Source organism: Zeus faber (genome assembly GCF_960531495.2).
Source record: "Zeus faber genome assembly, chromosome: 18".
In the NCBI taxonomy this organism is placed as follows: Eukaryota; Metazoa; Chordata; class Actinopteri; order Zeiformes; family Zeidae; genus Zeus; species Zeus faber.
This window is the reverse complement of record NC_137210.1, coordinates 21,569,557-21,591,380: the sequence shown is the minus strand read 5'-3', so window position 1 is coordinate 21,591,380 and position 21,824 is coordinate 21,569,557. Positions and strand designations below refer to the sequence as shown.

The 21,824-nt window shown below is 44.6% G+C and overlaps 4 protein-coding genes across 7 annotated transcripts in view; all 4 read left to right on the top strand.

The window, feature by feature from the left end:
- Positions 1-21,824, top strand: part of col6a3 (collagen, type VI, alpha 3) — a 98,891-nt gene that overhangs the window by 36,140 nt on the left and 40,927 nt on the right. The window lies entirely within an intron of this gene.
- Positions 20-2,240, top strand: LOC307244335 (collagen alpha-3(VI) chain-like; the record flags this gene model as incomplete). The annotated part of the gene is made up of 4 exons (XM_080019484.1): positions 20-257; positions 697-1,293; positions 1,516-2,115; positions 2,212-2,240. The coding sequence occupies 4 exons, from the start codon at positions 20-22 to the stop codon at positions 2,238-2,240; spliced, it is 1,464 nt and encodes a 487-aa protein (XP_079875610.1).
- LOC307244334 (collagen alpha-3(VI) chain-like) lies at positions 2,428-11,597 on the top strand (the record flags this gene model as incomplete). The annotated part of the gene is made up of 13 exons (XM_080019483.1): positions 2,428-2,665; positions 2,884-2,947; positions 3,345-3,418; positions 3,860-4,456; positions 4,680-5,279; positions 5,418-6,017; positions 6,253-6,567; positions 7,009-7,605; positions 7,829-8,428; positions 8,567-9,166; positions 9,402-9,716; positions 10,158-10,754; positions 10,978-11,597. 13 exons carry the CDS (start codon positions 2,428-2,430, stop codon positions 11,595-11,597), a joined length of 5,817 nt encoding a protein of 1,938 aa, XP_079875609.1.
- Positions 12,628-21,823, top strand: LOC307244333 (collagen alpha-3(VI) chain-like; the record flags this gene model as incomplete). The annotated part of the gene is made up of 12 exons (XM_080019482.1): positions 12,628-12,865; positions 13,307-13,903; positions 14,127-14,726; positions 14,865-15,464; positions 15,700-16,014; positions 16,456-17,052; positions 17,276-17,875; positions 18,014-18,613; positions 18,849-19,445; positions 19,605-20,201; positions 20,424-21,023; positions 21,162-21,823. The coding sequence occupies 12 exons, from the start codon at positions 12,628-12,630 to the stop codon at positions 21,812-21,814; spliced, it is 6,594 nt and encodes a 2,197-aa protein (XP_079875608.1). The 3' UTR covers positions 21,815-21,823.

The window sequence follows — 21,824 nt, the reverse complement described above, 5'->3', positions numbered from 1 at the left end:
AAGGAATGTTTTCCCTGCCATGAGGGAGTTTGTTCAGAGAGTGATTGAGAAACTTAATGTGGGAGAAAACAAAGACCGTGTCTCTGTGGTTCAGTACAGCAGAGAAGCAGAGGTCCATTTCTATCTGAACACATACAACACAAAAGAAGATATTCTTGACACAGTGAGGGGTCTTCGACACAGAAGAGGCAGACTGCTCAACACCGGGGCAGCCCTCCAGTATGTCAGAGACAACGTGTTCACAGCCTCCTCTGGAAGTAGGCGCCAAGAGGGCGTTGCTCAGTTATTGATTGTGTTGAGTGGAGGGCGATCTAGTGACAATGTGGATACACCAGCCTCAACCCTCAAAGAGAATGGGGTCTTGATATTGGGCATCGGAACCAGAAATTCTAGCATCGAGGTTCAGCGAATTGCCTCTGATCCTAGTTATGCCCAGTCTGTGTCTGACTTTTCTGACCTCCCTAATGTGGAGCAGCTACTCACCTCATCTCTGAGCCATGTAGCTGTTGGGGTGACACCCAGAACACCAACATTGATAGGTAAGATACAATTTTCTTTGATATCCTCATATATACATACAGTGTATAGGAGCATACATTTTTGTGTTGAGCTATCATATTTTGTGGTTATTTTCAAAGCACACGATAATAGCAGGCTCAACCTCATTCTATTTCTCATTTCTGACGCTCCCAATAGACCAAGGAATAACCAAACGAGATGTAGTATTCTTGCTGGATGGTTCTGATGGTACAAGTAATGGATTCCGTTCCATGCAAGATTTTGTCCAGAGAGTGGTGGAGAAACTTAATGTGGGAGAAAACGAGGACCGTGTCTCTGTTGTGCAGTACAGCAGGGATGCAGAGGTCCATTTCTATTTGAACACATACAACACAAAACAAGATATTCTTGACACAGTGAGGGGTCTTAGACACAGAAGAGGCGGACCGCTCAACACCGGGGCAGCCCTCCAGTATGTCAGAGACAACGTGTTTACTGCCTCCGCTGGAAGCAGGCGCCTCGAAGGTGTTCCGCAGATGTTGATCCTGATTAACGGTGGACGGTCTTTTGACGACGTAGATACCCCGGCCTCTGCTCTTAAAGATTTGAGTGTCTTTGTGTTTGGAATTGGAACAAGGACCTCTGACAGTGGAGAGATGCAGAGGATCGCCTCTGACCCTAGTTATGCTTTGTCAGTGGCTGAGTTCAGTGATCTCCCCAATGTTCAAATGGAGCTGTCCTCTGCCATGACCACTGTCATAGTGAGGTCCACCCCCCTGACACCAACAGTAATAGGTAAGATAATGATTACCTGAAAATGTCCCTTAAAGGCTTTGAATTTTTCCCTAAATGCAAAATTTGCATGTGTAGAGGTTAAATATTGAATTAGAATAGATAACATAATGTTTGATGATTCCTGATTAAGTTTTCAGCAATATCAAAATGGAATTAATGTGACATTTGTCTATAATACAATTAAATATGTCAATAATCTTTGCCAAACATTTATATTTCTAGTTGAGCGCCACCTTCCCAAAAAGGATGTTGTGTTCCTGCTGGATGGATCTGATGCTATTCAAAGTGGATTCCCAAACATGCGTGACTTTGTCCAGAGAGTTGTTGAGACGCTCGATGTGGATGATAGCAGAGATCGTGTCTCAGTGGTTCAGTACAGCAGTGATCCAGCTGTCCAATTCTATCTGAACACATACACAACAAAGAGTGAGGCACTTGCTACTATCAGGGGCCTGAGACACAAGGGCGGAAGATCCCTTAACACAGGAGCAGCCCTCCAGTACTTGAGGGATAATGTGTTCACTGCCTCGGCTGGAAGCAGGCGCCAGGAAGGAGTTCCACAGTTACTCATTGTGCTAAGTGGCGGAAGGTCCTCAGACAGTGTTGATTCCGGCGCTTCTGCTCTTAAAGGGTTGGGAGTCTTGACCTTTGCAGTTGGAACAAGACACTCTGATAGAAAAGAACTGCAAAATATATCGTATAAACCCAGTTATGCTTTGTCTGTCTCTGACCTCAATGACCTTCCCAGTGTCCAACAGCAGCTTCGATCCTCCATGGAATCAGTGACTATTGGTGTTGTTCCAGAGTCCCCCACAGTTTTAGGTACGTTCCCAAGGATGGGTATTTGTGGGCCAGACAAGCTCAAAGATTTGTAATAACAGTTGGGTATGCCAGCAAAGCTCTATGTGTTCATCAAAGGGAAGGAGATATTTTTCTTCAGGAAATAGGGCAGCAGATGTACATATTTATTTTTTATAATTATTCTCATTTGGCGATTGATCCGCGGTCACCATATTTCCTGTGATTACTGATGTTTTGTATTTCTATATTTTCTCAGTTGACCATGAAAGTGCCAGAAAGGATGTAGTCTTCCTTTTGGATGGTTCTGATGGCACAAGGAATGTATTCCCTGCCATGCGGGAGTTTGTTCAGAGAGTGATTGAGAAACTTAACGTGGGAGAAAACAAAGACCGTGTCTCTGTGGTTCAGTACAGCAGAGAAGCAGAGGTCCATTTCTATCTGAACACATACAACACGAAAGAAGATATTCTTGACACAGTGAGGGGTGTTCGACACAGAAGAGGCAGACTGCTCAACACCGGGGCAGCCCTCCAGTATGTCAGAGACAACGTGTTCACAGCCTCCTCTGGAAGTAGGCGCCAAGAGGGCGTTGCTCAGTTATTGATTGTGTTGAGTGGAGGGCGATCTAGTGACAATGTGGATACACCAGCCTCAACCCTCAAAGAGAATGGGGTCTTGATATTGGGCATCGGAACCAGAAATTCTAGCATCGAGGTTCAGCGAATTGCCTCTGATCCTAGTTATGCCCAGTCTGTGTCTGACTTTTCTGACCTCCCTAATGTGGAGCAGCTACTCACCTCATCTCTAAGCCATGTAGCTGTTGGGGTGACACCCAGAACCCCAACATTGATAGGTAAGATACAATATTCTCTGATATCCTCATATATATACATACAGTGTATAGGAGCATACATTTTTGTGATGAGCTATCATATTTTGTGGTTATTTTCAAAGCACACGATAATAGCCGGCTCAACCTCATTCTATTTCTCATTTCTGATCCTCCCAATAGACCAAGGAATAACCAAACGAGATGTAGTATTCTTGCTGGATGGTTCTGATGGTACAAGTAATGGATTCCGTTCCATGCAAGATTTTGTTCTGAGAGTGGTAGAGAAACTTAATGTGGGAGAAAACAAGGACCGTGTCTCTGTTGTGCAGTACAGCAGGGATGCAGAGGTCCATTTCTATTTGAACACATACAACACAAAACAAGATATTCTTGACACAGTGAGGGGTCTTCGACACAGAAGAGGCAGACCGCTCAACACCGGGGCAGCCCTCCAGTATGTCAGAGACAACGTGTTCACAGCCTCCTCTGGAAGTAGGCGCCAAGAGGGCGTTGCTCAGTTATTGATTGTGTTGAGTGGAGGGCGATCTAGTGACAATGTGGATACACCAGCCTCAACCCTCAAAGAGAATGGGGTCTTGATATTGGGCATCGGAACCAGAAATTCTAGCATCGAGGTTCAGCGAATTGCCTCTGATCCTAGTTATGCCCAGTCTGTGTCTGACTTTTCTGACCTCCCTAATGTGGAGCAGCTACTCACCTCATCTCTAAGCCATGTAGCTGTTGGGGTGACACCCAGAACTCCAACATTGATAGGTAAGATACAATATTCTCTGATATCCTCATATATATACATACAGTGTATAGGAGCATACATTTTTGTGATGAGCTATCATATTTTGTGGTTATTTTCAAAGCACACGATAATAGCCGGCTCAACCTCATTCTATTTCTCATTTCTGATCCTCCCAATAGACCAAGGAATAACCAAACGAGATGTAGTATTCTTGCTGGATGGTTCTGATGGTACAAGTAATGGATTCCGTTCCATGCAAGATTTTGTTCAGAGAGTGGTGGAGAAACTTAATGTGGGAGAAAACAAGGACCGTGTCTCTGTTGTGCAGTACAGCAGGGATGCAGAGGTCCATTTCTATTTGAACACATACAACACAAAACAAGATATTCTTGACACAGTGAGGGGTCTAAGACACAGAAGAGGCGGACCGCTCAACACCGGGGCAGCCCTCCAGTATGTCAGAGACAACGTGTTTACTGCCTCCGCTGGCAGCAGGCGCCTCGAAGGTGTTCCGCAGATGCTGATCCTGATTAACGGTGGACGGTCTTTTGACGACGTAGATACCCCGGCCTCTGCTCTTAAAGATTTGAGAGTCTTTGTGTTTGGAATTGGAACAAGGACCTCTGACAGTGGAGAGATGCAGAGGATCGTCTATGACCCTAGTTATGCTTTGTCAGTGGCTGAGTTCAGTGATCTCCCCAATGTTCAAATGGAGCTGTCCTCTGCCATGACCACTGTCATAGTGAGGTCCACCCCCATGACACCAACAGTAATAGGTAAGATATTGATTCACTGGAAAAGACCCTTAAAGGCTTTGAATTTGTTCCCAAATGCAATATTTGCATGGGTTGGGATGAAATAATTAATTAGAAAAGATAACATAATATTTGATGGTTCCTGATTAAGATTTCAGCAAAATCAAAATGGAATTAATAATACATCTGTCCGTGGTACAATTGAATATGTTAATAATCTTTGCCTCACATTGATATTTCCTAGTTGATCGCCACCTTCCCAAAAGGGACATTGTGTTCTTGCTGGATGGATCTGATGCTACTCAAAGTGGATTCCCAGAAATGCGTGACTTTGTCCAGAGAGTTGTTGAGACACTCAATGTGGATGATAGCAGAGATCGTGTCTCAGTGGTTCAGTATAGCAGGGATGCAGATGTCCATTTCTATCTGAACACATACAACACAAAAGGAGATATTCTTGACACAGTGAGGGGTCTTCGACACAGAAAAGGCAGACCGCTCAACACCGGGGCAGCTCTCCAGTATGTCAGAGACAACGTGTTTACTGCCTCGGCTGGAAGCAGGCGCCTCGAAGGTGTTCCGCAGATGTTGATCCTGATCAACGGTGGAAGGTCTTTTGACAACGTCGATACCCCAGCCTCTGCTCTTAAAAAGTTGGGCATCTTTGTGTTTGGAATTGGAACAAGGACCTCTGACAGTGGAGAGATGCAGCGGATCGTCTATGACCCTAGTTATGCTTTGTCAGTGGCTGAGTTCAGTGATCTCCCCAATGTTCAAATGGAGCTGTCCTCTGCCATGACCTCTGTCATAGTGATGTCCACACCCATGACACCAACAGTAATAGGTAAGATAATGATTACCTGAAAAAGACCCTTAAAGGCTTTGAATTTTTCCCTAAATATCAAAGTGGAATAAATGTGACATTTATCTATAATACAATTAAATATGTCAATAATCTTTGCCAAACATTTATATTTCCTAGTTGAGCGCCACCTTCCCAAAAAGGATGTTGTGTTCCTGCTGGATGGATCTGATGCTACTCAAAGTGGATTCCCAAAAATGCGTGACTTTGTCCAGAGAGTTGTTGAGACGCTCAATGTGGATGATAGCAGAGATCGTGTCTCAGTGGTTCAGTACAGCAGTGATCCAGCTGTCCAATTCTATCTGAACACATACACAACAAAGAATGAGGCACTTGCTACTATCAGGGGCCTGAGACACAAGGGCGGAAGATCCCTGAATACAGGAGCAGCCCTCCAGTACTTGAGGGATAATGTGTTCACTGCCTCGGCTGGAAGCAGGCGCCAGGAAGGAGTTCCACAGTTACTCATTGTGCTAAGTGGCGGAAGGTCCTCAGACAGTGTTGATTCCGGCGCTTCTGCTCTTAAAGGGTTGGGAGTCTTGACCTTTGCAGTTGGAACAAGACACTCTGATAGAAAAGAACTGCAAAATATATCCTATAAACCCAGTTATGCTTTGTCTGTCTCTGACCTCAATGACCTTCCCAGTGTCCAACAGCAGCTTCGATCCTCCATGGAATCAGTGACTATTGGTGTTGTTCCAGAGTCCCCCACAGTTTTAGGTACGTTCCCAAGGATGGGTATTTGTGGGCCAGACAAGCTCAAAGATTTGTAATAACAGTTGGGCATGCCAGCAAAGCTCTATGTGTTCATCAAAGGGAAAGAGATATTTTTCTTCAGGAAATAGGGCAGCGGATGTACATATATATTTTTTATAATTATTCTCAGTTGGCGATTGATCCGCTTTCACCATATTTCCTGTGATTACTGATGTTTTGTATTTCTATGTTTTCTCAGTTGACCATGAAAGTGCCAGAAAGGATGTAGTCTTCCTTTTGGATGGTTCTGATGGCACAAGGAATGTATTCCCTGCCATGCGGGAGTTTGTTCAGAGAGTGATTGAGAAACTTAATGTGGGAGAAAACAAAGACCGTGTCTCTGTGGTTCAGTACAGCAGAGAAGCAGAGGTCCATTTCTATCTGAATGCATACAACGCAAAAGAAGATATTCTTGACACAGTGAGGGGTCTTCGACACAGAAGAGGCAGACCGCTCAACACCGGGGCAGCCCTCCAGTATGTCAGAGACAACGTGTTCACAGCCTCCTCTGGAAGTAGGCGCCAAGAGGGCGTTGCTCAGTTATTGATTGTGTTGAGTGGAGGGCGATCTAGTGACAATGTGGATACACCAGCCTCAACCCTCAAAGAGAATGGGGTCTTGATATTGGGCATCGGAACCAGAAATTCTAGCATCGAGGTTCAGCGAATTGCCTCTGATCCTAGTTATGCCCAGTCTGTGTCTGACTTTTCTGACCTCCCTAATGTGGAGCAGCTACTCACCTCATCTCTAAGCCATGTAGCTGTTGGGGTGACACCCAGAACTCCAACATTGATAGGTAAGATACAATATTCTCTGATATCCTCATATATATACATACAGTGTATAGGAGCATACATTTTTGTGATGAGCTATCATATTTTGTGGTTATTTTCAAAGCACACGATAATAGCCGGCTCAACCTCATTCTATTTCTCATTTCTGATCCTCCCAATAGACCAAGGAATAACCAAACGAGATGTAGTATTCTTGCTGGATGGTTCTGATGGTACAAGTAATGGATTCCGTTCCATGCAAGATTTTGTTCAGAGAGTGGTGGAGAAACTTAATGTGGGAGAAAACAAGGACCGTGTCTCTGTTGTGCAGTACAGCAGGGATGCAGAGGTCCATTTCTATTTGAACACATACAACACAAAACAAGATATTCTTGACACAGTGAGGGGTCTAAGACACAGAAGAGGCGGACCGCTCAACACCGGGGCAGCCCTCCAGTATGTCAGAGACAACGTGTTTACTGCCTCCGCTGGCAGCAGGCGCCTCGAAGGTGTTCCGCAGATGCTGATCCTGATTAACGGTGGACGGTCTTTTGACGACGTAGATACCCCGGCCTCTGCTCTTAAAGATTTGAGAGTCTTTGTGTTTGGAATTGGAACAAGGACCTCTGACAGTGGAGAGATGCAGAGGATCGTCTATGACCCTAGTTATGCTTTGTCAGTGGCTGAGTTCAGTGATCTCCCCAATGTTCAAATGGAGCTGTCCTCTGCCATGACCACTGTCATAGTGAGGTCCACCCCCATGACACCAACAGTAATAGGTAAGATATTGATTCACTGGAAAAGACCCTTAAAGGCTTTGAATTTGTTCCCAAATGCAATATTTGCATGGGTTGGGATGAAATAATTAATTAGAAAAGATAACATAATATTTGATGGTTCCTGATTAAGATTTCAGCAAAATCAAAATGGAATTAATAATACATCTGTCCGTGGTACAATTGAATATGTTAATAATCTTTGCCTCACATTGATATTTCCTAGTTGATCGCCACCTTCCCAAAAGGGACATTGTGTTCTTGCTGGATGGATCTGATGCTACTCAAAGTGGATTCCCAGAAATGCGTGACTTTGTCCAGAGAGTTGTTGAGACACTCAATGTGGATGATAGCAGAGATCGTGTCTCAGTGGTTCAGTATAGCAGGGATGCAGATGTCCATTTCTATCTGAACACATACAACACAAAAGGAGATATTCTTGACACAGTGAGGGGTCTTCGACACAGAAAAGGCAGACCGCTCAACACCGGGGCAGCTCTCCAGTATGTCAGAGACAACGTGTTTACTGCCTCGGCTGGAAGCAGGCGCCTCGAAGGTGTTCCGCAGATGTTGATCCTGATCAACGGTGGAAGGTCTTTTGACAACGTCGATACCCCAGCCTCTGCTCTTAAAAAGTTGGGCATCTTTGTGTTTGGAATTGGAACAAGGACCTCTGACAGTGGAGAGATGCAGCGGATCGTCTATGACCCTAGTTATGCTTTGTCAGTGGCTGAGTTCAGTGATCTCCCCAATGTTCAAATGGAGCTGTCCTCTGCCATGACCTCTGTCATAGTGATGTCCACACCCATGACACCAACAGTAATAGGTAAGATAATGATTACCTGAAAAAGACCCTTAAAGGCTTTGAATTTTTCCCTAAATATCAAAGTGGAATAAATGTGACATTTATCTATAATACAATTAAATATGTCAATAATCTTTGCCAAACATTTATATTTCCTAGTTGAGCGCCACCTTCCCAAAAAGGATGTTGTGTTCTTGCTGGATGGATCTGATGCTACTCAAAGTGGATTCCCAAAAATGCGTGACTTTGTCCAGAGAGTTGTTGAGACGCTCAATGTGGATGATAGCAGAGATCGTGTCTCAGTGGTTCAGTACAGCAGTGATCCAGCTGTCCAATTCTATCTGAACACATACACAACAAAGAATGAGGCACTTGCTACTATCAGGGGCCTGAGACACAAGGGCGGAAGATCCCTGAATACAGGAGCAGCCCTCCAGTACTTGAGGGATAATGTGTTCACTGCCTCGGCAGGAAGCAGGCGCCAGGAAGGAGTTCCACAGTTACTCATTGTGCTAAGTGGCGGAAGGTCCTCAGACAGTGTTGATTCCGGCGCTTCTGCTCTTAAAGGGTTGGGAGTCTTGACCTTTGCAGTTGGAACAAGACACTCTGATAGAAAAGAACTGCAAAATATATCCTATAAACCCAGTTATGCTTTGTCTGTCTCTGACCTCAATGACCTTCCCAGTGTCCAACAGCAGCTTCGATCCTCCATGGAATCAGTGACTATTGGTGTTGTTCCAGAGTCCCCCACAGTTTTAGGTACGTTCCCAAGGATGGGTATTTGTGGGCCAGACAAGCTCAAAGATTTGTAATAACAGTTGGGTATGCCAGCAAAGCTCTATGTGTTCATCAAAGGGAAAGAGATATTTTTCTTCAGGAAATAGGGCAGCGGATGTGCAAATATATTTTTTATAATTATTCTCAGTTGGCGATTGATCAGCGGTCACCATATTTGCTGTGATTACTGATGTTTTGTATTTCTATGTTTTCTCAGTTGACCATGAAAGTGCCAGAAAGGATGTAGTCTTCCTTTTGGATGGTTCTGATGGCACAAGGAATGTATTCCCTGCCATGCGGGAGTTTGTTCAGAGAGTGATTGAGAAACTTAATGTGGGAGAAAACAAAGACCGTGTCTCTGTGGTTCAGTACAGCAGAGAAGCAGAGGTCCATTTCTATCTGAATGCATACAACGCAAAAGAAGATATTCTTGACACAGTGAGGGGTCTTCGACACAGAAGAGGCAGACCGCTCAACACCGGGGCAGCCCTCCAGTATGTCAGAGACAACGTGTTCACAGCCTCCTCTGGAAGTAGGCGCCAAGAGGGCGTTGCTCAGTTATTGATTGTGTTGAGTGGAGGGCGATCTAGTGACAATGTGGATACACCAGCCTCAACCCTCAAAGAGAATGGGGTCTTGATATTGGGCATCGGAACCAGAAATTCTAGCATCGAGGTTCAGCGAATTGCCTCTGATCCTAGTTATGCCCAGTCTGTGTCTGACTTTTCTGACCTCCCTAATGTGGAGCAGCTACTCACCTCATCTCTAAGCCATGTAGCTGTTGGGGTGACACCCAGAACCCCAACATTGATAGGTAAGATACAATATTCTCTGATATCCTCATATATATACATACAGTGTATAGGAGCATACATTTTTGTGATGAGCTATCATATTTTGTGGTTATTTTCAAAGCACACGATAATAGCCGGCTCAACCTCATTCTATTTCTCATTTCTGATCCTCCCAATAGACCAAGGAATAACCAAACGAGATGTAGTATTCTTGCTGGATGGTTCTGATGGTACAAGTAATGGATTCCGTTCCATGCAAGATTTTGTTCAGAGAGTGGTGGAGAAACTTAATGTGGGAGAAAACAAGGACCGTGTCTCTGTTGTGCAGTACAGCAGGGATGCAGAGGTCCATTTCTATTTGAACACATACAACACAAAACAAGATATTCTTGACACAGTGAAGGGTCTAAGACACAGAAGAGGCGGACCGCTCAACACCGGGGCAGCCCTCCAGTATGTCAGAGACAACGTGTTTACTGCCTCCGCTGGCAGCAGGCGCCTCGAAGGTGTTCCGCAGATGCTGATCCTGATTAACGGTGGACGGTCTTTTGACGACGTAGATACCCCGGCCTCTGCTCTTAAAGATTTGAGAGTCTTTGTGTTTGGAATTGGAACAAGGACCTCTGACAGTGGAGAGATGCAGAGGATCGTCTATGACCCTAGTTATGCTTTGTCAGTGGCTGAGTTCAGTGATCTCCCCGATGTTCAAATGGAGCTGTCCTCTGCCATGACCACTGTCATAGTGAGGTCCACCCCCATGACACCAACAGTAATAGGTAAGATATTGATTCACTGGAAAAGACCCTTAAAGGCTTTGAATTTGTTCCCAAATGCAATATTTGCATGGGTTGGGATGAAATAATTAATTAGAAAAGATAACATAATATTTGATGGTTCCTGATTAAGATTTCAGCAAAATCAAAATGGAATTAATAATACATCTGTCCGTGGTACAATTGAATATGTTAATAATCTTTGCCTCACATTGATATTTCCTAGTTGATCGCCACCTTCCCAAAAGGGACATTGTGTTCTTGCTGGATGGATCTGATGCTACTCAAAGTGGATTCCCAGAAATGCGTGACTTTGTCCAGAGAGTTGTTGAGACACTCAATGTGGATGATAGCAGAGATCGTGTCTCAGTGGTTCAGTATAGCAGGGATGCAGATGTCCATTTCTATCTGAACACATACAACACAAAAGGAGATATTCTTGACACAGTGAGGGGTCTTCGACACAGAAAAGGCAGACCGCTCAACACCGGGGCAGCTCTCCAGTATGTCAGAGACAACGTGTTTACTGCCTCGGCTGGAAGCAGGCGCCTCGAAGGTGTTCCGCAGATGTTGATCCTGATCAACGGTGGAAGGTCTTTTGACAACGTCGATACCCCAGCCTCTGCTCTTAAAAAGTTGGGCATCTTTGTGTTTGGAATTGGAACAAGGACCTCTGACAGTGGAGAGATGCAGCGGATCGTCTATGACCCTAGTTATGCTTTGTCAGTGGCTGAGTTCAGTGATCTCCCCAATGTTCAAATGGAGCTGTCCTCTGCCATGACCTCTGTCATAGTGATGTCCACACCCATGACACCAACAGTAATAGGTAAGATAATGATTACCTGAAAAAGACCCTTAAAGGCTTTGAATTTTTCCCTAAATATCAAAGTGGAATAAATATGACATTTATCTATAATACAATTAAATATGTCAATAATCTTTGCCAAACATTTATATTTCCTAGTTGAGCGCCACCTTCCCAAAAAGGATGTTGTGTTCTTGCTGGATGGATCTGATGCTACTCAAAGTGGATTCCCAAAAATGCGTGACTTTGTCCAGAGAGTTGTTGAGACGCTCAATGTGGATGATAGCAGAGATCGTGTCTCAGTGGTTCAGTACAGCAGTGATCCAGCTGTCCAATTCTATCTGAACACATACACAACAAAGAATGAGGCACTTGCTACTATCAGGGGCCTGAGACACAAGGGTGGAAGATCCCTGAATACAGGAGCAGCCCTCCAGTACTTGAGGGATAATGTGTTCACTGCCTCGGCAGGAAGCAGGCGCCAGGAAGGAGTTCCACAGTTACTCATTGTGCTAAGTGGCGGAAGGTCCTCAGACAGTGTTGATTCCGGCGCTTCTGCTCTTAAAGGGTTGGGAGTCTTGACCTTTGCAGTTGGAACAAGACACTCTGATAGAAAAGAACTGCAAAATATATCCTATAAACCCAGTTATGCTTTGTCTGTCTCTGACCTCAATGACCTTCCCAGTGTCCAACAGCAGCTTCGATCCTCCATGGAATCAGTGACTATTGGTGTTGTTCCAGAGTCCCCCACAGTTTTAGGTACGTTCCCAAGGATGGGTATTTGTGGGCCAGACAAGCTCAAAGATTTGTAATAACAGTTGGGTATGCCAGCAAAGCTCTATGTGTTCATCAAAGGGAAAGAGATATTTTTCTTCAGGAAATAGGGCAGCGGATGTGCATATATATTTTTTATAATTATTCTCAGTTGGCGATTGATCAGCGGTCACCATATTTGCTGTGATTACTGATGTTTTGTATTTCTATGTTTTCTCAGTTGACCATGAAAGTGCCAGAAAGGATGTAGTCTTCCTTTTGGATGGTTCTGATGGCACAAGGAATGTATTCCCTGCCATGCGGGAGTTTGTTCAGAGAGTGATTGAGAAACTTAATGTGGGAGAAAACAAAGACCGTGTCTCTGTGGTTCAGTACAGCAGAGAAGCAGAGGTCCATTTCTATCTGAATGCATACAACGCAAAAGAAGATATTCTTGACACAGTGAGGGGTCTTCGACACAGAAGAGGCAGACCGCTCAACACCGGGGCAGCCCTCCAGTATGTCAGAGACAACGTGTTCACAGCCTCCTCTGGAAGTAGGCGCCAAGAGGGCGTTGCTCAGTTATTGATTGTGTTGAGTGGAGGGCGATCTAGTGACAATGTGGATACACCAGCCTCAACCCTCAAAGAGAATGGGGTCTTGATATTGGGCATCGGAACCAGAAATTCTAGCATTGAGGTTCAGCGAATTGCCTCTGATCCTAGTTATGCCCAGTCTGTGTCTGACTTTTCTGACCTCCCTAATGTGGAGCAGCTACTCACCTCATCTCTAAGCCATGTAGCTGTTGGGGTGACACCCAGAACCCCAACATTGATAGGTAAGATACAATATTCTCTGATATCCTCATATATATACATACAGTGTATAGGAGCATACATTTTTGTGATGAGCTATCATATTTTGTGGTTATTTTCAAAGCACACGATAATAGCCGGCTCAACCTCATTCTATTTCTCATTTCTGATCCTCCCAATAGACCAAGGAATAACCAAACGAGATGTAGTATTCTTGCTGGATGGTTCTGATGGTACAAGTAATGGATTCCGTTCCATGCAAGATTTTGTTCAGAGAGTGGTGGAGAAACTTAATGTGGGAGAAAACAAGGACCGTGTCTCTGTTGTGCAGTACAGCAGGGATGCAGAGGTCCATTTCTATTTGAACACATACAACACAAAACAAGATATTCTTGACACAGTGAGGGGTCTTAGACACAGAAGAGGCGGACCGCTCAACACCGGGGCAGCCCTCCAGTATGTCAGAGACAACGTGTTTACTGCCTCCGCTGGCAGCAGGCGCCTCGAAGGTGTTCCGCAGATGTTGATCCTGATTAACGGTGGACGGTCTTTTGACGACGTAGATACCCCGGCCTCTGCTCTTAAAGATTTGAGAGTCTTTGTGTTTGGAATTGGAACAAGGACCTCTGACAGTGGAGAGATGCAGAGGATCGTCTATGACCCTAGTTATGCTTTGTCAGTGGCTGAGTTCAGTGATCTCCCCAATGTTCAAATGGAGCTGTCCTCTGCCATGACCACTGTCATAGTGAGGTCCACCCCCATGACACCAACAGTAATAGGTAAGATATTGATTCACTGGAAAAGACCCTTAAAGGCTTTGAATTTGTTCCCAAATGCAATATTTGCATGGGTTGGGATGAAATAATTAATTAGAAAAGATAACATAATATTTGATGGTTCCTGATTAAGATTTCAGCAAAATCAAAATGGAATTAATAATACATCTGTCCGTGGTACAATTGAATATGTTAATAATCTTTGCCTCACATTGATATTTCCTAGTTGATCGCCACCTTCCCAAAAGGGACATTGTGTTCTTGCTGGATGGATCTGATGCTACTCAAAGTGGATTCCCAGAAATGCGTGACTTTGTCCAGAGAGTTGTTGAGACACTCAATGTGGATGATAGCAGAGATCGTGTCTCAGTGGTTCAGTATAGCAGGGATGCAGATGTCCATTTCTATCTGAACACATACAACACAAAAGGAGATATTCTTGACACAGTGAGGGGTCTTCGACACAGAAAAGGCAGACCGCTCAACACCGGGGCAGCTCTCCAGTATGTCAGAGACAACGTGTTTACTGCCTCGGCTGGAAGCAGGCGCCTCGAAGGTGTTCCGCAGATGTTGATCCTGATCAACGGTGGAAGGTCTTTTGACAACGTCGATACCCCAGCCTCTGCTCTTAAAAAGTTGGGCATCTTTGTGTTTGGAATTGGAACAAGGACCTCTGACAGTGGAGAGATGCAGCGGATCGTCTATGACCCTAGTTATGCTTTGTCAGTGGCTGAGTTCAGTGATCTCCCCAATGTTCAAATGGAGCTGTCCTCTGCCATGACCTCTGTCATAGTGATGTCCACACCCATGACACCAACAGTAATAGGTAAGATAATGATTACCTGAAAAAGACCCTTAAAGGCTTTGAATTTTTCCCTAAATATCAAAGTGGAATAAATATGACATTTATCTATAATACAATTAAATATGTCAATAATCTTTGCCAAACATTTATATTTTCTAGTTGAGCGCCACCTTCCCAAAAAGGATGTTGTGTTCTTGCTGGATGGATCTGATGCTACTCAAAGTGGATTCCCAAAAATGCGTGACTTTGTCCAGAGAGTTGTTGAGACGCTCAATGTGGATGATAGCAGAGATCGTGTCTCAGTGGTTCAGTACAGCAGTGATCCAGCTGTCCAATTCTATCTGAACACATACACAACAAAGAATGAGGCACTTGCTACTATCAGGGGCCTGAGACACAAGGGTGGAAGATCCCTGAATACAGGAGCAGCCCTCCAGTACTTGAGGGATAATGTGTTCACTGCCTCGGCAGGAAGCAGGCGCCAGGAAGGAGTTCCACAGTTACTCATTGTGCTAAGTGGCGGAAGGTCCTCAGACAGTGTTGATTCCGGCGCTTCTGCTCTTAAAGGGTTGGGAGTCTTGACCTTTGCAGTTGGAACAAGACACTCTGATAGAAAAGAACTGCAAAATATATCCTATAAACCCAGTTATGCTTTGTCTGTCTCTGACCTCAATGACCTTCCCAGTGTCCAACAGCAGCTTCGATCCTCCATGGAATCAGTGACTATTGGTGTTGTTCCAGAGTCCCCCACAGTTTTAGGTACGTTCCCAAGGATGGGTATTTGTGGGCCAGACAAGCTCAAAGATTTGTAATAACAGTTGGGTATGCCAGCAAAGCTCTATGTGTTCATCAAAGGGAAAGAGATATTTTTCTTCAGGAAATAGGGCAGCGGATGTGCATATATATTTTTTATAATTATTCTCAGTTGGCGATTGATCAGCGGTCACCATATTTGCTGTGATTACTGATGTTTTGTATTTCTATGTTTTCTCAGTTGACCATGAAAGTGCCAGAAAGGATGTAGTCTTCCTTTTGGATGGTTCTGATGGCACAAGGAATGTATTCCCTGCCATGCGGGAGTTTGTTCAGAGAGTGATTGAGAAACTTAATGTGGGAGAAAACAAAGACCGTGTCTCTGTGGTTCAGTACAGCAGAGAAGCAGAGGTCCATTTCTATCTGAATGCATACAACGCAAAAGAAGATATTCTTGACACAGTGAGGGGTCTTCGACACAGAAGAGGCAGACCGCTCAACACCGGGGCAGCCCTCCAGTATGTCAGAGACAACGTGTTCACAGCCTCCTCTGGAAGTAGGCGCCAAGAGGGCGTTGCTCAGTTATTGATTGTGTTGAGTGGAGGGCGATCTAGTGACAATGTGGATACACCAGCCTCAACCCTCAAAGAGAATGGGGTCTTGATATTGGGCATCGGAACCAGAAATTCTAGCATTGAGGTTCAGCGAATTGCCTCTGATCCTAGTTATGCCCAGTCTGTGTCTGACTTTTCTGACCTCCCTAATGTGGAGCAGCTACTCACCTCATCTCTAAGCCATGTAGCTGTTGGGGTGACACCCAGAACCCCAACATTGATAGGTAAGATACAATATTCTCTGATATCCTCATATATATACATACAGTGTATAGGAGCATACATTTTTGTGATGAGCTATCATATTTTGTGGTTATTTTCAAAGCACACGATAATAGCCGGCTCAACCTCATTCTATTTCTCATTTCTGATCCTCCCAATAGACCAAGGAATAACCAAACGAGATGTAGTATTCTTGCTGGATGGTTCTGATGGTACAAGTAATGGATTCCGTTCCATGCAAGATTTTGTTCAGAGAGTGGTGGAGAAACTTAATGTGGGAGAAAACAAGGACCGTGTCTCTGTTGTGCAGTACAGCAGGGATGCAGAGGTCCATTTCTATTTGAACACATACAACACAAAACAAGATATTCTTGACACAGTGAGGGGTCTTAGACACAGAAGAGGCGGACCGCTCAACACCGGGGCAGCCCTCCAGTATGTCAGAGACAACGTGTTTACTGCCTCCGCTGGCAGCAGGCGCCTCGAAGGTGTTCCGCAGATGTTGATCCTGATTAACGGTGGACGGTCTTTTGACGACGTAGATACCCCGGCCTCTGCTCTTAAAGATTTGAGAGTCTTTGTGTTTGGAATTGGAACAAGGACCTCTGACAGTGGAGAGATGCAGAGGATCGTCTATGACCCTAGTTATGCTTTGTCAGTGGCTGAGTTCAGTGATCTCCCCAATGTTCAAATGGAGCTGTCCTCTGCCATGACCACTGTCATAGTGAGGTCCACCCCCATGACACCAACAGTAATAGGTAAGATATTGATTCACTGGAAAAGACCCTTAAAGGCTTTGAATTTGTTCCCAAATGCAATATTTGCATGGGTTGGGATGAAATAATTAATTAGAAAAGATAACATAATATTTGATGGTTCCTGATTAAGATTTCAGCAAAATCAAAATGGAATTAATAATACATCTGTCCGTGGTACAATTGAATATGTTAATAATCTTTGCCTCACATTGATATTTCCTAGTTGATCGCCACCTTCCCAAAAGGGACATTGTGTTCTTGCTGGATGGATCTGATGCTACTCAAAGTGGATTCCCAGAAATGCGTGACTTTGTCCAGAGAGTTGTTGAGACACTCAATGTGGATGATAGCAGAGATCGTGTCTCAGTGGTTCAGTATAGCAGGGATGCAGATGTCCATTTCTATCTGAACACATACAACACAAAAGGAGATATTCTTGACACAGTGAGGGGTCTTCGACACAGAAAAGGCAGACCGCTCAACACCGGGGCAGCTCTCCAGTATGTCAGAGACAACGTGTTTACTGCCTCGGCTGGAAGCAGGCGCCTCGAAGGTGTTCCACAGATGTTGATCCTGATCAACGGTGGAAGGTCTTTTGACAACGTCGATACCCCAGCCTCTGCTCTTAAAAAGTTGGGCATCTTTGTGTTTGGAATTGGAACAAGGACCTCTGACAGTGGAGAGATGCAGCGGATCGTCTATGACCCTAGTTATGCTTTGTCAGTGGCTGAGTTCAGTGATCTCCCCAATGTTCAAATGGAGCTGTCCTCTGCCATGACCTCTGTCATAGTGATGTCCACACCCATGACACCAACAGTAATAGGTAAGATAATGATTACCTGAAAAAGACCCTTAAAGGCTTTGAATTTTTCCCTAAATATCAAAGTGGAATAAATGTGACATTTATCTATAATACAATTAAATATGTCAATAATCTTTGCCAAACATTTATATTTCCTAGTTGAGCGCCACCTTCCCAAAAAGGATGTTGTGTTCTTGCTGGATGGATCTGATGCTACTCAAAGTGGATTCCCAAAAATGCGTGACTTTGTCCAGAGAGTTGTTGAGACGCTCAATGTGGATGATAGCAGAGATCGTGTCTCAGTGGTTCAGTACAGCAGTGATCCAGCTGTCCAATTCTATCTGAACACATACACAACAAAGAGTGAGGCACTTGCTACTATCAGGGGCCTGAGACACAAGGGCGGAAGATCCCTGAATACAGGAGCAGCCCTCCAGTACGTGAGGGATAATGTGTTCACTGCCTCGGCTGGAAGCAGGCGCCAGGAAGGAGTTCCACAGTTACTCATTGTGCTAAGTGGCGGAAGGTCCTCAGACAGTGTTGATTCCGGCGCTTCTGCTCTTAAAGGGTTGGGAGTCTTGACCTTTGCAGTTGGAACAAGACACTCTGATAGAAAAGAACTGCAAAATATATCCTATAAACCCAGTTATGCTTTGTCTGTCTCTGACCTCAATGACCTTCCCAGTGTCCAACAGCAGCTTCGATCCTCCATGGAATCAGTGACTATTGGTGTTGTTCCAGAGTCCCCCACAGTTTTAGGTACGTTCCCAAGGATGGGTATTTGTGGGCCAGACAAGCTCAAAGATTTGTAATAACAGTTGGGTATGCCAGCAAAGCTCTATGTGTTCATCAAAGGGAAAGAGATATTTTTCTTCAGGAAATAGGGCAGCGGATGTACATATATATTTTTTATAATTATTCTCAGTTGCCGATTGATCAGCGGTCACCATATTTGCTGTGATTACTGATGTTTTGTATTTCTATGTTTTCTCAGTTGACCATGAAAGTGCCAGAAAGGATGTAGTCTTCCTTTTGGATGGTTCTGATGGCACAAGGAATGTATTCCCTGCCATGCGGGAGTTTGTTCAGAGAGTGATTGAGAAACTTAATGTGGGAGAAAACAAAGACCGTGTCTCTGTGGTTCAGTACAGCAGAGAAGCAGAGGTCCATTTCTATCTGAATGCATACAACGCAAAAGAAGATATTCTTGACACAGTGAGGGGTCTTCGACACAGAAGAGGCAGACCGCTCAACACCGGGGCAGCCCTCCAGTATGTCAGAGACAACGTGTTCACAGCCTCCTCTGGAAGTAGGCGCCAAGAGGGCGTTGCTCAGTTATTGATTGTGTTGAGTGGAGGGCGATCTAGTGACAATGTGGATACACCAGCCTCAACCCTCAAAGAGAATGGGGTCTTGATATTGGGCATCGGAACCAGAAATTCTAGCATCGAGGTTCAGCGAATTGCCTCTGATCCTAGTTATGCCCAGTCTGTGTCTGACTTTTCTGACCTCCCTAATGTGGAGCAGCTACTCACCTCATCTCTAAGCCATGTAGCTGTTGGGGTGACACCCAGAACCCCAACATTGATAGGTAAGATACAATATTCTCTGATATCCTCATATATATACATACAGTGTATAGGAGCATACATTTTTGTGATGAGCTATCATATTTTGTGGTTATTTTCAAAGCACACGATAATAGCCGGCTCAACCTCATTCTATTTCTCATTTCTGATCCTCCCAATAGACCAAGGAATAACCAAACGAGATGTAGTATTCTTGCTGGATGGTTCTGATGGTACAAGTAATGGATTCCGTTCCATGCAAGATTTTGTTCAGAGAGTGGTGGAGAAACTTAATGTGGGAGAAAACAAGGACCGTGTCTCTGTTGTGCAGTACAGCAGGGATGCAGAGGTCCATTTCTATTTGAACACATACAACACAAAACAAGATATTCTTGACACAGTGAGGGGTCTTAGACACAGAAGAGGCGGACCGCTCAACACCGGGGCAGCCCTCCAGTATGTCAGAGACAACGTGTTTACTGCCTCCGCTGGCAGCAGGCGCCTCGAAGGTGTTCCGCAGATGCTGATCCTGATTAACGGTGGACGGTCTTTTGACGACGTAGATACCCCGGCCTCTGCTCTTAAAGATTTGAGAGTCTTTGTGTTTGGAATTGGAACAAGGACCTCTGACAGTGGAGAGATGCAGAGGATCGTCTATGACCCTAGTTATGCTTTGTCAGTGGCTGAGTTCAGTGATCTCCCCGATGTTCAAATGGAGCTGTCCTCTGCCATGACCACTGTCATAGTGAGGTCCACCCCCATGACACCAACAGTAATAGGTAAGATATTGATTCACTGGAAAAGACCCTTAAAGGCTTTGAATTTGTTCCCAAATGCAATATTTGCATGGGTTGGGATGAAATAATTAATTAGAAAAGATAACATAATATTTGATGGTTCCTGATTAAGATTTCAGCAAAATCAAAATGGAATTAATAATACATCTGTCCGTGGTACATTGAATATGTTAATAATCTTTGCCTCACATTGATATTTCCTAGTTGATCGCCACCTTCCCAAAAGGGACATTGTGTTCTTGCTGGATGGATCTGATGCTACTCAAAGTGGATTCCCAGAAATGCGTGACTTTGTCCAGAGAGTTGTTGAGACACTCAATGTGGATGATAGCAGAGATCGTGTCTCAGTGGTTCAGTATAGCAGGGATGCAGATGTCCATTTCTATCTGAACACATACAACACAAAAGGAGATATTCTTGACACAGTGAGGGGTCTTCGACACAGAAAAGGCAGACCGCTCAACACCGGGGCAGCTCTCCAGTATGTCAGAGACAACGTGTTTACTGCCTCGGCTGGAAGCAGGCGCCTCGAAGGTGTTCCGCAGATGTTGATCCTGATCAACGGTGGAAGGTCTTTTGACAACGTCGATACCCCAGCCTCTGCTCTTAAAAAGTTGGGCATCTTTGTGTTTGGAATTGGAACAAGGACCTCTGACAGTGGAGAGATGCAGCGGATCGTCTATGACCCTAGTTATGCTTTGTCAGTGGCTGAGTTCAGTGATCTCCCCAATGTTCAAATGGAGCTGTCCTCTGCCATGACCTCTGTCATAGTGATGTCCACACCCATGACACCAACAGTAATAGGTAAGATAATGATTACCTGAAAAAGACCCTTAAAGGCTTTGAATTTTTCCCTAAATATCAAAGTGGAATAAATGTGACATTTATCTATAATACAATTAAATATGTCAATAATCTTTGCCAAACATTTATATTTCCTAGTTGAGCGCCACCTTCCCAAAAAGGATGTTGTGTTCTTGCTGGATGGATCTGATGCTACTCAAAGTGGATTCCCAAAAATGCGTGACTTTGTCCAGAGAGTTGTTGAGACGCTCAATGTGGATGATAGCAGAGATCGTGTCTCAGTGGTTCAGTACAGCAGTGATCCAGCTGTCCAATTCTATCTGAACACATACACAACAAAGAGTGAGGCACTTGCTACTATCAGGGGCCTGAGACACAAGGGCGGAAGATCCCTGAATACAGGAGCAGCCCTCCAGTACTTGAGGGATAATGTGTTCACTGCCTCGGCTGGAAGCAGGCGCCAGGAAGGAGTTCCACAGTTACTCATTGTGCTAAGTGGCGGAAGGTCCTCAGACAGTGTTGATTCCGGCGCTTCTGCTCTTAAAGGGTTGGGAGTCTTGACCTTTGCAGTTGGAACAAGACACTCTGATAGAAAGGAACTGCAAAATATATCCTATAAACCCAGTTATGCTTTGTCTGTCTCTGACCTCAATGACCTTCCCAGTGTCCAACAGCAGCTTCGATCCTCCATGGAATCAGTGACTATTGGTGTTGTTCCAGAGTCCCCCACAGTTTTAGGTACGTTCCCAAGGATGGGTATTTGTGGGCCAGACAAGCTCAAAGATTTGTAATAACAGTTGG